The sequence below is a fragment of the Phlebotomus papatasi genome, chromosome 2 (genome assembly GCF_024763615.1).
Source record: "Phlebotomus papatasi isolate M1 chromosome 2, Ppap_2.1, whole genome shotgun sequence".
Classification (NCBI taxonomy): Eukaryota; Metazoa; Arthropoda; class Insecta; order Diptera; family Psychodidae; genus Phlebotomus; species Phlebotomus papatasi.
This window is the reverse complement of record NC_077223.1, coordinates 59278611-59294825: the sequence shown is the minus strand read 5'-3', so window position 1 is coordinate 59294825 and position 16215 is coordinate 59278611. Positions and strand designations below refer to the sequence as shown.

The 16215-nt window shown below is 35.7% G+C and overlaps 1 protein-coding gene across 1 annotated transcript in view; it reads right to left on the bottom strand.

Annotated features, from left to right (window-relative positions):
• Positions 1–16215, bottom strand: part of LOC129801931 (trimethyllysine dioxygenase, mitochondrial) — a 17153-nt gene extending 938 nt beyond the window's left edge. The window contains exons 1-3 of the mRNA XM_055847419.1: positions 15410–16215; positions 15043–15234; positions 5155–5776 (exon numbers count right to left, since the gene is read on the bottom strand). Coding sequence (XP_055703394.1) covers positions 5155–5776; positions 15043–15234; positions 15410–16100 — 1505 coding nt within the window. The 5' untranslated portion in view covers positions 16101–16215. The remainder of the gene's footprint in view (positions 1–5154; positions 5777–15042; positions 15235–15409) is intronic.

Genomic DNA, 16215 nt, shown 5'->3' with positions numbered 1-16215 from the left:
AAAATAAATATGACAAATTGTCTGCAAGGTTCCAAGCAACACTCCTTATAAAAGAGTAACAAAAATATTCAATTTTTATTAAAAATATTACATTTCAAACTTGAGACTTTGTCGCTTGCATGCAACTATGCCGAAATTTGGCACACTTACCCTATTGAAATTTTCAGCCCTATTTTCGAAATGTTTTCTTTACAACAGATATCAAATTTGACCTACTTATTTTCCAAAACTGATGCACTGGTAAATATTTCCTAAATAATTTCCTAAACCACTATCTACTTTAGAATTTTACAAAGATTCTTTTCTCCAGAAATCCTTTTATTAAAAATGGCCACTTGGGGTAAAAAGTAACAAAAGGTATGGAGCAAAAAGTAACAAAGACTGAAGCAATTTCTGATATGTCACGGCGAGAAGAAACATCATTTCCATGTCTCACCGCTTTTTTTTGCACTGGTCAAACGATTAGCAGTCTCTTGTGTGTTTTTTCTAAAATAGCGTGAAAAGCACTTTTCTCGTTCAGATAGAGAAAACTGTGTGTTAAAAAGTTGTAGAGGAATAAATTTTCTTTTAACCCTTTAAGGACGATTGGGTCACCGGTGACCCAAAAATGAAATTTTTCCTACAGCCGTCTATAAAGGTATGTTTTGCCGTAAAAAGTCAGAAAAAGTGATTTTTTCTGACTCCCGATTTTGCACATTCTCGTCCTTAAAGCGTTAAAATATGTCACCTAGCTATTTTTTTAAATTTACGAAAGCCCGTAATAAAGCAAATAAAAATGTGATAATATCCCATACCTGGTACTATTTGCCCCAGCATTTTTGAGAATGGTCATAAAATTACCTTTTAGAAATTGGCTCGATAAATGTATTTCCTCACAAAATAGAGGAAAATGACTTTCACAAAGTTGTAGAGCAGTAAATTTCCTATAAAATTGCACTAATTAGAAATTTCTGGGGCGCTAGGGTAGCTTGTAAAAAAAAAATAAAATATCCATTTTGTGACTTTTTGCCCCAGTCTCCCCTAATTATTAATTTACTAACGAAGTCTTAATGCTGTATTAATTAAGAAAAATCAGGCCACGCCTTCACGTAGTATTTGGATTTCAGGTATCCACAATCCCCACAATCCATTTTTTTCAAATTTTCACCATTCTTGTTTCTAAATGGTGAGATATCGAGATTCGGTCTTCGGTGACCCCCCTACAAGTCAACATTCTCTAGTGAAGCAACTTACCTAAATCACTCTCACCCCATCACTTCCATCTTCTCCAAAAACATGTTTTTTTAAATTATCTACGTCTAGGTGATTTTTAAATATCTTTTGGAGGTAGCCAAGTTGAACATTTCGTTCATAGGAAAAATAACCATCTTGAATTATTTATTCAAGGTCAAAGGCCAACCACCCTGGAGTGCCAGTTTTTCAACCGATTTTGTCAAATTTGGATTTATTTAAAAGGTTTTGAAATTCCAAACTGGATTGTATCGGTCACAATCGATAATGAATTGGTGAAGTAACGGTAATAACTCTATTTTAAAAATATTGTTTTTCGTTTTTTCCGTCTTCTGACCTACCTAAAATTCAAACGGTAAGAGATATTGGTTTCTGATTTTGGATGAACCCTCCTAAGATTACATTACCTCAAAACATATCTCTTTCTTTACTCCCCCTCCCCCTCATACGTTTTCTATCACCACGCAAGTACTATGTAAAAAAATTAGGCTTAGTTTCCAGGATTTTGGCTTTGAGGATTTTAAGTTTTGGGATTTTTGTCTCATCGGGATATTGTCTTATGAGATGAGATTTTAGTGTTCGGGATTTAGGTATTCGGAATTTTATCTAGAAATTTTGAACCATTCGGGGGGATTTTGGACTTTCCGGGATTTTAGCCTTTTGTGAGATTTTGGCTCTCGGAATTTTGACCTAGTCGAGATTTTGGTGTTCGGGATTTAGGTATTCGGAATTTTGTCTAGAAATTTTAAACCATTCAGGATTTTGGACTTTCCAGGATTTTAGCCTTGTTGAGATTTTAGCTCTCGGAATTTTGACCTATTCGGGTGTTCAGGATTTTCATATTCGGAATTTTGGCTAAAAACTTTGAACTATATTCGGGATTTTGGACTTTTTGGGATTTTGACCTTTTTGAGATTTTAGCCTTCGATATTTTGACTTTTTGGATTCCTGTTTTCGGTATTTTAGGCTTTCGAGATTTTCACTTTTGCAATTTCGGCTTTCGGGATATTATCTTTTCAATAGTTTGGCTTTCAGGATTTTCGCGCTCGGGATTCTGGACTTATTGTGATATTGTCTTCTCAGAATTTTGGCTTTTTGGAATTCTGGATGATGGGGATTTTGGCGTTCGAGACTTTGGTTTTCGGAATTTTAACCTTTTCGGGATTTTGGCCCTCGGAATTTCGATCTTTTTCGGTATTTTGGTGTTCGGGACTTTGGTATTCGATTTCAGGATTTTGGCAATCGGAATTTTGTCTTTGGGATTTTGGTCTGTCCGACATTTTGGCTTCTCGGGCTTCTGACTTTTTCGAAATGATGACTTTTCGGAATTTTGGTTTCCGGAATTTTGGACTTTCGGGATTGTGTCTTTCGAGATTGTAACCGGGACCCGTATAAAGATCAACTGTAACATAGTTAGACTTCAGTGCTTGACCCCTTTGATCTATTGTCTTTGTCTATAAAACTTAGAAAATTGAGACTTTCCCTTTTTACACTGATAAAAAATTCATAAAAATAGAAAATGAAGTAAACATTAATACATTTTTATGATAAAAATTATTGTTTTTGTGTACCACTCTTCAAAATTCTTTGAGACCAAAAATTGAATGAGTTGATCGTTTTAATTTTTACTCGTACTCTAAATAGGGTAAGTGTGCCAAATTTCGGCAGAGTTGCGTGCAAGAGTCAAAGTCTCAAGTTTGAAATGTAATATTTTAAATACAAATTGATTTTTTTTATTCTTTCTTTTGTAAGAGTGTTGCTTGGAACCTTGTAAAGAGTTTACTGTCTTTATTTATTCTAAAATCATTCTTAACACATTTTAAAATGAATAAAAATGTAGACATAGCTTTGGTGCCATATTTCGGCCACCTTCATTCTCATAGTTCCTTGCCCTTCGGGAATTCTTCTAATATCTTTTTCACGTCATCTCGTTTGTCTAAGCTACATTTTTGTTATTCTTTTGCATTGTATAATCTCTAGAGTACGTAAAATCTAAAAGTTCATGGAAATTCGAGGAACAAAAAAGGTGGCCGAAATTGCAAGCTGGCCGGAATTTGGCACACCTACCCTAACTCTTTTTATTATCACAAATATATTCAAGTTATTCCTGCTACAGAAATAACAGAGCAAACGAGTAAATTAGTCGTCTGGAAAATTTTGTGCTTTTTTACCTTTATGGACGATTGGGTCATATATGATTCATAGTTTTCCAGGACTTCTCGGGATAAGAAAATTTTTGTCTAACCGTAAATCTGTTATTTAGGGTAAAATATCGAGGGAAACTTGATTTCATTGTATTTCACTCAGCGGAAAGCTTCTCGTCCTTAAAAGGTTAAACGGTAAGAGATATCGACTTCCAGTTTTCGATGACCCCCAATAAAAAAATAATATCTCTTGATGTTTTTTCCCCTTCCCACCCCCCCCCCCCTCTATCCCCTCCAAAACCATGTTTTTTCGGTTTTTCTCATAATTGGCCCAAGCTTTTTCAATCATTTTTCGGATATGTTTTAGAAGTAGTCCAGGCGAACATTTCGCCCAAAAACGTACCTATGACCGTAAAATTCGCCATTTTGAATTATTAAAGGTCAAAGGCCAACCACTTTGGAGGGTCCATTTTTCAATCGATTTGGTTAAATTTGGTTTTTTTGGATAGGTATTGAAATGAACCGGTTTAGTACCGATTTTTGAATAATTTTATATCCCCTATCATAAAAATCTCTTTAAAAAAATGTTTTTTTTTGCGATTTATTATAACTATTGATATTTCTAGGCACTTTAGATTTAGGATAAATGTCCTAATTCAAAACCATTTCCAGACGCTTTAACTTTGACAGAAGATTCAACACATTAGGTTCATATTTTTTCTGAAGAGAATTACATAAATTTGCACCTTGACTCTTCTAAAATGTTACTGTTTAGTGAAAATTCTTTAGATATAATTTGAAAACTTATTAAATACAAGAAAAATACCCGAGTGTAAAATGCTTCTATTGGAAACATATTAATTCAAATAGAGACAAGGGAAAGTTTCTAATTGGAGACAAACAGTGTACGTGAAACTGAGAAGAAAGGCTTCCAAAACCTTGTTAAGTTGCTCTTGAGTGCAAGATTTGTTCTTATTCCTGGTCTTTTCTCCTTTCCCATCTAAAACAATAAGAAAATCTCTCCAAAAAAATTATATTTCCGGGGTTTCCTATTGAAGCATTTGCAGACACATCAGAAAAACCCTTTTTGTTCACGAAATAGGTAGTTATTTCATTTGAAAACTTCACGTACCCTTAATAATAAAGATTAGTGCTTAATTGAACTAAAATTAGCCAGAAATATTACATAAATGTTAAACAAAACGAATAAACAACAGTCACTTTATTGTGTTTTTCATTGGAAAACATGGTCGATCGATGAAAAATTCGATGGTGAAAAGGTACACTTTTAATTTTTCTGAGAAATTAACAAATTAAAATTTGTGAATATGAATGGATTTTCGCTGTATTTATTTGGAGCAAAATTAACTAAATAATGAAACTGTTGTATAGAAAAAAATAAATATAATAATTTAGTACTGTATTTATCGTGAAAACAATTACGTTTCCATTTGGAGTAGCGAAAAATTTCTATTTGGAGCAGGTTTTGAGTTGGCTTAATTTATCCTAACTTAAATTTGCCATAACTACTGAAGGGGCCGTGATTTATAATTAATTTTCGGTAGAGCTTATTGTTTATTTAATCATTTAAAAACACAGCAATATTAAAAGATTTGTTACACCAATTCACAAAAAAAAATAATAATTCCGCTTTTTATGAGATAATTTTTGCAAAAGAGATTATTATGAATGATGGGTCAAAGGCCTAGTAAAAATATAAAAACTCTAAAAATGATAATAAAAAACAGATGAATATGTTTTCTAAGCAGCTTCTGCTTACCTTATTTGCTCAACAGAATCATTAATGTTGTCTTTTTTGATGATGGGAGCAATGTAGGAGTGATGATGAGTCTCATCGACATATTCAAAAGGAATCTCAGTGGAGCAGAGTCTCTCATAGACCTCAGGATACTTTCTCCTGATCTCACTGGCCACTCTGTAGCCATCCACAAGTAGAGATTCACCTCCATCTCCCTCAAATTCCGTACAGTGCAACACTTGCAATCCCGAAGGATCACAGAAGTAGGTGTTGTCCGTGTGAGCTCCCAGAGCTTCATGGGTATACGCCGTATCATTTTCCTTCATCACTCCACTCTGGAATGTCCACATCTCCCCAAAGAAGGTCTTGTGAATGGGAAAGAGCCTTTTAATAGCCAGTTCGGTGCAGGACAAATTTGGTGGAACTTTGTCCACAAAAGCCACACCAAATTGCACCAAACTCTCAACCACATTCCTAGCCACATTGTCATCCGACATGAAGTCACCCAGAGGAACACGAGCAACGTCACTCTTGGCTATTATCTCGGCATTCCAGAGCACCCTGCCCGATTGCCTCTCCTTCAGTTCGCACATGTTCTCCACGAGGAAATCCCATGAGTATTGAGATTCATGCCCATCACTCCCTGTAACCCAAATATCCCTCAAAAAATATTAATTTAATGTGGGGAAAAAATTGTGTTAAGCCGGAATAAAAATTTCCTGGAAGTCACTTTCGATTCATTCCGATTAAATGTGTAGAATTTTAATTGAATTTACAGAGTAGAAAAAGGCAAAATCCGAGGCACGGCAAGTAGGTGGCAATTTGTGAACTTTTAATTAGCTAGCACACTCGAGTTGGAAACGTCAAATTGAATACACGTGAAATTTGTGCTCCAACTTTTTCTTGAGATTGTGGACGTTCTGTAGATAAATTCTTGCATATTCCTACTCTCAAGAGTAGAGAAGATAAGAATATAACTTATAGTTAGTGAATTTTTGGCATAAAACACTTTATTGAAGTTTTCTTGTGAAATAGTTTCGCCAACCTCTTTGAGGTTAGGTCGCTGAATTCTATGAAAAGCAGGGCTATGCCCTGGAAATCTGATGCTGGCGGGGGCGGGGGAGACTTCTCCCTTTCCCCAAACGATTTCCCACCGATACAGAACAACCAGAAAAAGGGCTTTTTCGACATGTACAATGATGAGATTGAGAGGATTGCACGTGCGCAACGCTATTTGGTGATGAAGAGAGATGCAAAAGGCCACGAAGATATGACTGCGGTATCTCCGTTTCTCATTGCGAGAACGATGCGGTCTTATGGTGATGTGAACAATATGTCTCGACTAAAGGATGGCACTCTTTTGGTTGAAACAAAATCAAAGGAGCAGGCGAACCGGATGATGAACATCAAGAGGATTGGTGATTTTGATATTTCTGTGACTGAACACCCGACACTCAACAAATCCAAGGGAATCATTCATTGCTGGGATCTCGCCTATATGGATGAGCAAGAACTCCTCACGGAATTATCGTCCCAGATGGTAACGGAGATCCGACAGATCAAGAGGAAGCCCACTGAACTCGAAAAGAGGGCCAGTCAAAATAGAGAGGGAAATGAAGCTTCACAATGGAAAAATACAGGTACATTTGCAGTTACGTTTGCTCTTCCGGAAGTTCCAACGTACATTAAAGCTGGTTACTTGAGAATTGATGTAAAGCCGTTCGTTCCCAATCCGTTGCGCTGCTTTAATTGCCAAAAATTTGGCCATATGAAGACAACATGTAAAGGAGCAGCAATGTGTGGGTCCTGTGCCCAAAAGGACCACTATCCCGAACCCTGTGCTGGAGGTCCAAGATGTATAAATTGTGGAGGAGACCACGAAAGCTGGTCTAGACGCTGTCCAGTTTTCCGAACGGAGTTCGAGATCCAAAAGATTAGAGTGTACAACAAAATTTCTTTCGCTGAAGCCAAGAGGAGATTCATTGCCAAGATGAGTATGGAAGATAACACGTTTGCTGGAGTTACAGGGAAGAGAGAGACATCCTTTGGTGTTAACTGTGAACATTGTCTCTGTCAGTGTAATAGGAAGCCCAAGAAGGTAGTACAAGATCCGGAAGCAGCAAATCCGCAAAAGACCCAGACAGAAGTTCAAGATGAGATCGAAGCTGAAGGAGCCGTCGGAGGTGTCGAAGAAGTTTCATCCACTTACGACACTACTAATGAAGAGGAAAGCTCTGAGGAGATGGACTTCAATGTTGAGGAGCAGAGCCATGTGTTGGAAGATACAACAGTCACAAATATTAAGGATGTTGATGACTACCAAGTCGTCTCCAAGCAGAACAAGAAACGGCAGAAGAATACCTCCTCATCCGAGGAGACAGATTCCAACCGTGTCAAGGCAGGTTTAGTTGAGAAGACAAAGACTGGGAAGAACAAAAGGAAGAAGCTTGCCGTGCTGCCCAGCGACAGCTATATTAGCAGTGTGGCCCACAAACCCGGAGTTATTCACCATGAGAAAACTGTTGATGAAGCTACAATTCGTAGGGTAATAGGTGTAGACTAGGGTAAGAATTCATGATAATTTTTGTGCGTTGGGGGGGCGGCCCGGCTGCGGGAGTTTTGGACGATCTCATGTATACTCATGGGGTTCGTGGAACTCTCGCAGTCGGGCCGTCGTCCTAGGGCACAAATAATTCAAGTATTTTTTTTGTTATGAGTTTCCTGATTTTTTTTTTCACTTTTTCTTTTTAAAATGGATTTCTTACAATGGAATATAAATGGATTTTGGAATAATTTCAGTGAATTAAAACTTATTGTTAATCAGTACAAACCTAACGTAATTTTACTGCAGGAAACTCATTTAACTTCTAGGACAAATCCTAATTTTGCAAAGTATGATATAATTGCTAACAATCACTTATTTGATACTGCTAAAGGAGGCGTTGCTATTTTGATAAAGTCAGAAATTCCCTATACTATCATTAACCTTTCTACTACTCTTGATGCAGTAGCAGTTAAGGTGAAAATTAGAGGTCAAATGATTGCTTTCTGCTCAATTTACATTAATCCGAGAGACAGTTTGTCAGTTCCTACATTAGAAAATATTTTGCGTCAGCTTGGTGATCGTGTTGTGATTTGTGGAGATTTCAATTCACATAATCCTATGTGGGGTGGTGCTTATTTTAACTCCAGAGGTAGAGTAATTGAAGATTTCATCCAAACTAACAATATAACATGTCTCAATGACGGAAGAGCAACCTATCTTCATCCGGGGTATGGTGCGCTCACCGCAATTGATCTAACCCTTATTTCTCCTGCGTTGTCAATTAACCTTGAGTGGAACGTTGCGAATAATTCCTCAGCCAGTGATCACTTTCCTATCTTTGTTACTTCTCCTAACGTTTCCCTGACACATGCTACTAGAATAAGATGGAAGGAAGATCAAGCTAAGTGGGACATTTTTGTCAAAAAAGTTGATGAATATATCGATACTACTAAAGAGTTACCCACAAGAGAATCAGTTGATTATTTAACAACAGGGTTGGTAAAAGCAGCTGAAAAATCTATACCGAAGTCAAGTGGTTTAATTCGCGATAAGTATGTACCATGGTGGAACTCAGTTATCTCTAGTAAAATCAAGGAAAGAAACAAATGTTTTAAGAAATTTTATAAACACCCCACATACAGTAACTTAAAAATATATAGAGAGAAGCAAAAAGAAGTAAGAAAACTGATGGATGATGCCAGAAGATCTAGTTGGGAAAAATATGTTGAAAATATTAAACCTGATACTTCTCCAAAAATTGTGTGGGATAAAGTTAAGAAGATTTCAGGATCTTTCAAGGGTAGTCGTATAAGGGAATTAAACGTTTCGGACGTAGCAATAACAGATCCAAAGGATGTATGCGAAGTTCTAGCCGACACTTTTTATAAAAATTCAGATAACTCTCATTTAAGTCTAAATCAAAGCCAAATTCAAGAGTCACTGAAGCAGTATCAGACTGTCCCATTAGTGGTGCCCTCTTCTGAAATAAATCAAATTTTTACTCCTAATGAATTAGATAAAGCTTTAAGTTCGGTTAAAGGTAAATCCACTGGTCTGGACAATGTTTCGTATAACATGATTAAAAAAGCTCCAGAACATATTAAAAGTTATCTATTAAGAATTTACAATAAAATTTTTTCAGAAAGAGTCTTCCCAGAAGAATGGAAGAGAGCTCTGATTATTCCAATTCCAAAACCCAAGAAAGATGCCTCTGATCCAACGAATTACCGTCCGATATCATTACTTAGTTGCATTGGAAAGGTTTTAGAAAAAATGGTAGCAAATAGAATTTCATGGTGGCTTGAAAAAGAGCAACTACTTTCACGATATCAATCCGGATTCCGTCAGTCTAGGTCCACATTAGACAATCTTACTTGTCTTCAAGATTTCGTAGCTGAAAAAATTAATAACGGGGAACATGTCTTTGCCGTAAGTTTTGACTTGGAAAAAGCATATGAGAGGCTATGGAAGATCATCATAATTAAGCAACTTAGGGACTGGGGATTTAGGGGTAATATGCTTCATTATATAGAAAATTTCTTGGATAATAGACAATTCACTGTAATGGTAGGAAATTGTCAATCATCATGGAGAGAACAAATAAATGGTACACCAACTGGAAGTGTTTTATCAGTGACACTTTTCCTTACTGCCATTAATGGGATCTCTAATGCTCTATCTGAAAATAATGTTAAACATTTCATTTACGCAGATGATATTGTGATTTATGGATCATCCAAAACCTCTCAAGATCTTCAAAGCCATATCCAAAATGGTATTTCGACACTCGAAAATTGGGCATTTGAACATGGTTTATCTTTCTCTCCATCTAAGACCAAGTGGATTCATTTTTGCCGAAAGCGGAACTGTCAGGATCCCGAATTAAAACTAAATAATAGAGTAATTGAACCAGTACAAACTTTAAAAATTTTAGGTATTACATTTGACAAAAAACTTAATTTCAAAAGACAAATAGAAGACCTCAGAACAAATTGTCAAAATCGTTTAAAAATTATCAAGGCTTTATCATCAGTTAAATGGGGAGCAAATAGAACCCAGTTACTAAAAATTCATAGGGCTTTAATAGGCGGAAAATTAGATTATGCGGCACAAGTTTATGGAACAGCGTCAGATCAGTCCCTAAATAGACTTAATGGAGTTTATAACACAGGAGTTCGGTTAGCAACCGGAGCTTTTAAATCCACTCCCATTGCTAGTGTGTTGGCCGAAGGGGGATTTCCTTCACTCAATTATAGGAGAAAATTCTTATTAATGTCTTATTTAGAAAAAGTTAAATCATTACCTAGTCACATGTTACATGAAAAAGTATTAAATTTTCGCCCTAGTAATAAAGAAAGAAGAGTAAAATCATGGATAGAAATTGCCAATAAAGCTTTTAGAGAAAACAGTATCCCTAATTATAAAATTATTAAATTGTCCACTTCAAGTAATCCCCCTTGGTGTTTTAAGTATTCAAATATAAATTTAGCAATCAAAATTTTTTGGGTGAGTGGGGCTGGTACTGCTCGAACTGTAGACAAATTTGATGAGTATTGTAGGATTCATTCTAATTGGAATATTATTTATACTTCGTCTTGCAGGAATAAACAAATTAGTAGGATCGCATATTGGTCAGCAGATTTAGATATTTCATTTAAGAAAAATATAGCTAGGCATACACACAATGTCAATGCCGATCTTATTGCAATTATGGAAGCCTGCTACTGCTATGTCCCAGAAAGTAATCCAATCTTGATAGCTACCAGTTCTCTTTTGGGTGTAGAAGAATTAATGAATCCAAAAAGTAAAAATTATTTTGTCTTGAAGATCCATGACCTCATATGCTTCTCTCAGGGTCGAATAAAAGTAGTTTGGGTATGCGAAGAGACTCTTGGTATAAAGGAAGTTAAGGCAATCGTGAAGGAGGTTTCTGAAAGTTGCATTAGAAGAAGTAATTCATTAGTTTATGCAGACATGAAAACAACAATGAGAAGTATTTTAAAGCAAAATAGACGCAAGGACTGGAAGGACGTTGACATGACTAATAAACTGAGACGAATCTTTGAAGACCCAGACAAAATAATATTCCCTGACATGAATCGCAAAAATAGTTGCATTATAACGAGACTCCGAACTGGACATACGAACGCAACGCATTCCTACTTGATGGACAGAACTGACCCTCCCACTTGTTCCATTTGTAACGTTCCACTATCAGTAGAGCACATCCTAGTCAATTGTCCTGAATACTCCCATCTCCGAGACAGAATAGGCATCACCAATGTCGAACTGAAAAAGCTGCTTGGTAATAATTTGGATAACTTAGTTAAAGTAGCTCTTTTTATAAGAGCAACTAATTTAACAATTTAAGTTTCTGTTTTTTTCCTCTTCTCTTTTTCAAGGTAGCAAAGACACCAAAAGCAATTAAGATAGTTTAAAATTTATAAAGTTTTTTTTTTTGAATTTCTTTAATTTCTAAATAATGTATTCATTTTTTTCTTCATTTTTGTAATCGATTCATTAGACAGGTATAGATAGAAAATTGTAAGAATTGTAGCCCTCTATATGTACCTGATTTTTTTACATGTATATGGCTTTTTGCCGATACATAATAAATAATAATAATAATAGTTAATTAGCTAGCAAATAATGAGGTCATTTCAAAATTTCTTGCGCAGTTGCGTGGGTTGCAAAAAAATAAATCTTTTCTAAGATTTAAATATTTGATTTAATTGCTTTGACAGTTTTGAATTGGATATAGGGAAACCTGGAGAAAATTCGTCAATTAAATCAGCATTTATCGTAACTTCATTATTGCGATTTTGAGACATATACATATTTGGAATCAAGGTAATTTTGTTTATTAAACGCACTTGAGAAAAAGAAACTTTTATAAGCCCAATAAAAATTATTTTAAACAAAAATTATAGTAAGTTCCCTTAATTAATAAAAATTTATCAGAATTTGTCGTAACTTCCATTTTTGGGGAAGTTTTACGACAAATTTCCATACAAAATTTTCAGTAATCAGCATTTGCCGTAACTTCTTTTGCTCGTTTGCATGGCTTGTAATTTGCAGCAAAAATGTTATATTTCTCATTAAGACGTTCACAAACTCTTCCAAATATCCAAAGAAAGTGCGATTAATGCAACATTAAGTCATTTTAGTTCAATATTTAGTAGACAAAAGTAAGAAAATTCCTACCCATCTGTCATTAACCCATTCCTTACCATGGTATTATACATCATACGCAAATTGAGTGATTTTAGATGATTTATTCCAGGGCAATTGATAATCGAATTTCTGTCGGGAATGGATTTTTAGTTACCTTAGTCTTTCAATTACTTGGAAAAAATAGCCCGACAGAGATGGGAATACATTTTGTTGTTCTTTTCTCACTTCGTAGAAAGTCATGCAAAAATTTTGCTCAAAATGGCGGACGGAAAATTCGACATACTGTCGAATTTGTTAAAATTGGCTTTCATCCTCTTTTCTGATTTGAATTCTGGTTGCCAATGTGTTTTCTTGGATAGTTACTCTATATAAATTAATAGAGTTTGTAATTAATTAATGAACAAAATTTAAATTCAGTGACCGTTAAGACGCGTGTTTGAGGGCGTCTCCCCATTCCCACATAATGAATAAAAAAATTTTCTTTTCAAAAAAATCATCTATTAATCTGTAGGAAACTAATCCCAAAGTATGAACATCCTATCTCAAGTATTTCTGGTACATTGACTGAATGGGTTAATTCAAAAGAAAACAAGCAACGTGGCGCACAAAATTTATTCAATAAAAGTTGCGAACTGAAAGCTTTTAGTGACAGGGATAACAGTTTAATAGACTAAAACTAATTGAGACTTGTCAGAGATTCCAAGACCTTTTCGTCGAACACAAACTTGTTCCGGTTGGTTAAAATATAAGCTTTCCATAGTCTTTTTAACTTTCGACATTGAAAACTGATATTAGGAATTATTATTAATCGTATCGGAATACTTTGTTACAACGTAATCATGTTATAATACTGTTGCATTCCGTGGTGGAAGAATCCACTAAGTCCATGTGTAGACCGTCCAGGAGCGCCTTCCCCGTGATGTGGATGCTTCTTCCATGCTCCCAGAGTCTTTTGTGGGCAGAGGCGGTGCATTATATTACGTTTTTATCACAGTGAAAATGTATTTTTCTGACAGTCAGTTGTTCGAGTCAGAGATCTCGTCCGCCCAAGATCAGCTGCCTTGCCTATTGCACCACTGAGATCCCCATATTAGGAATAACTTAACAGTGTTTTCCGGTATGCAACAGCTTCGAACTGTATTCTTTTAGAAGGCGGTATTGCTATTTTTTCAATTGTTTTAGTATAATGATAACGCTTTTTATATTGATTACAATTTGTTTTTGACCAGTAATCTGAATATTTGTCATGAATGAGACTACAGCGCTTCTGGTTTTAGTTTTGCTTACTTTACAAGTTCCTTGAAATCTAGAGAATAGACGGACATTTAAGAACCTTTAAGTCACTTTAAAAAGATAATTAATTTAGTTAACTAGAATTAGAATTTAATAATTTCAGTAAAAAAAAATAAGATGGATTTTTCTCGAATGCGAGTCCAGCGAAAAAGTGAATTAAAATCAAAACGAAAAGCATTTTTTTAAAACCATCTGATAAGACCGATAAAACGATAAAAAATTTAACCCGGCGTCTACACACTAGTAATTTTTTTTAAATGCCTTTTTTAAAAAATTCTGACGTTTCTGCCTATAAGGATAGGGGAAATTTTCTTAAAAAAAGGCATTTTTTAAAGAAATTTCTACTAGTGTGTAGACGCCATGGACGATTGGAACACCGGTGTCCCATAAAGAATATAATTTTTCCTGACTACCTAAAGTTATTTTTTTTCTTATGTTTGTACATAATTGTAAAGTAGAAGGTTGAAGGAATCTAGAATATTTTTTTGCAAGTCTCTAGCTATTTGCTATGTAGTAAATATTTAAGCTCAAAAATGGCGAATTTTTAAATTCTCGAATTCATAATTGATTTTATTTATTTTTTATACTTTTAATTTTTTTTAAGCAAAACCCTTTTGCCAATAAAAACTACAATACTCATACGTAATATTTTTCATTAAAGCGAAAAATATTATTCATTGGTATTGTCAGAAAAATTACTTAAATTTTTGGGCTATTTTTGTCTCTAACATTCATAGAAACACAAAATACACCGAATCAGACTCTTTGGACTTTGCAAGGTTAGATGTAAGGGCGTTATCACACTTGCACATTAAAATTTTAATGTGATTCACAATAATTGTCGCCTGTGAGCGTCCAAATATGTTATTTGTGTCTTTGAGTCACTTAATATTTGGGGTTTTTCTATTTATTGATAAAGAAGTGGACTTGGCCTGCAAAAATAAGTTTAAATTTACCTAAAGCATAAATATTTTTCACATTAAAAAATTAAAGTGAAAATCGCATTAATTTTTCGCATTAATGCTATAAATCAATTTATATCAAATTTTGCGGGCCAAGTCTACCTTTTTATCAACAAATAGATCAAATTTTGAATATAAAATGATTCAAACACACAAATTACACATTTGGACGTTCACAAACGACAATTAATGTGAATCATATTAAAATTTTAATGTGCAAGTGTGATAACACAGTAAGACTTATCATTATGTTTATCGGTTTAATTTTTGTTGTTGATTTTCAGTCAGTAAAAAGTGTCTCGTCGTTAAAGGGTTAATGGGAAAAGAAAAAAAATCGCCTCTAAGGTTTTTTTTGTAAATTGAAAATGCGCAAGAATTTTTGGGCTGACCATATTTGAAGCTTGATGAAGATTTGTGAGTGGGATGTGTACTTACAAGAAACAGCGAGGGAGTCATCGGTTAATTGGCAGGATTTCGCTGTCACATTAGCCGGAAGGGACAGAATGCTGAAGCTTCTCTGCTTCGTGGTAGAATTGTAGCACTGGGAGCACCGGCAGTGATCCCTCAGCCAGAAATAATTCAGCCTGAGGTTGCGCGATGGGACAGAGATGCAATCACTGGACATGGCTGGTGGTTGAGAGAAGACTGAGTTAGAATTTGAGAAATTCAGTGGGATGGGCTGTTTCCTCCAGTCACAGGAGGTGACTGATAAGGCATGACCTTTGAGGGGAAAATCACAGCAGGAGGGCACAATTCGCTCTGACCCAGATTATCAATGGGGCTACTCGCAAAATTTACTCACTCAATCTAGGCAGCTCTTCGGGTTTCACTTGTTCAGCTACTTCCGGAAGATTGGCAAAAACAAGGAGATCGCTGACTTCATCATCCAGCTTCTGCAGAACTCTCTTCCTCGGTCGTTCTTGAAGACAAGGTAGGATGAAGTAGTGATTAGTGGAGGAGGGTTGATTGATGATTTTGGGCGTCCTGGTGTTCGAGATGTTCAAGGAGATGTTATCGTCGAGAACCTCCTCTTCGAGATGCTCTTCGGATTTTCGTTTCCTTTTGACTGCATTGAGGAGTCTCGAATTTGTTGAGGTGTCCGGTTTGACTCTCGTTCGCTGGACTACCGGTTGAACCTTCTGCATTGGATGTGGAACTATGACTTCAGGTTCCGGGATTGATTTGACCATCACTGATTGATCAATTACATTGAAATTGTCCAATTCCTTGAGGTTTATTGATGGCACGGCGGTTTTATTGAGATGCCTGGACTCTACATTCTTGTAGTCCTGCTTCCGGAAGTGACGACAGCACACAAAGATCCTCTTTCGTAATTCGTCAATGGGATGATTTTTGAGTTCCGGAATACCCAGGCTATTTATCCATTCATCTGCTCTTTCCGCATTCATCGGCAATTTGTGGACTAAATCGAATCTCTCATCCTTGCACACGGGCACTACACAAGCACGTTTCTTTTTCTCACCAGTCTCCATCCTGAAATTGAATTTCTGGGGTGGAAAACCACGGAAAACTGGGTAAAAACAACCGCGAAAAACTTTTGTTTACTTTTTTCCTGTTTGACAACAACATTATCAACTGCCCCGATAG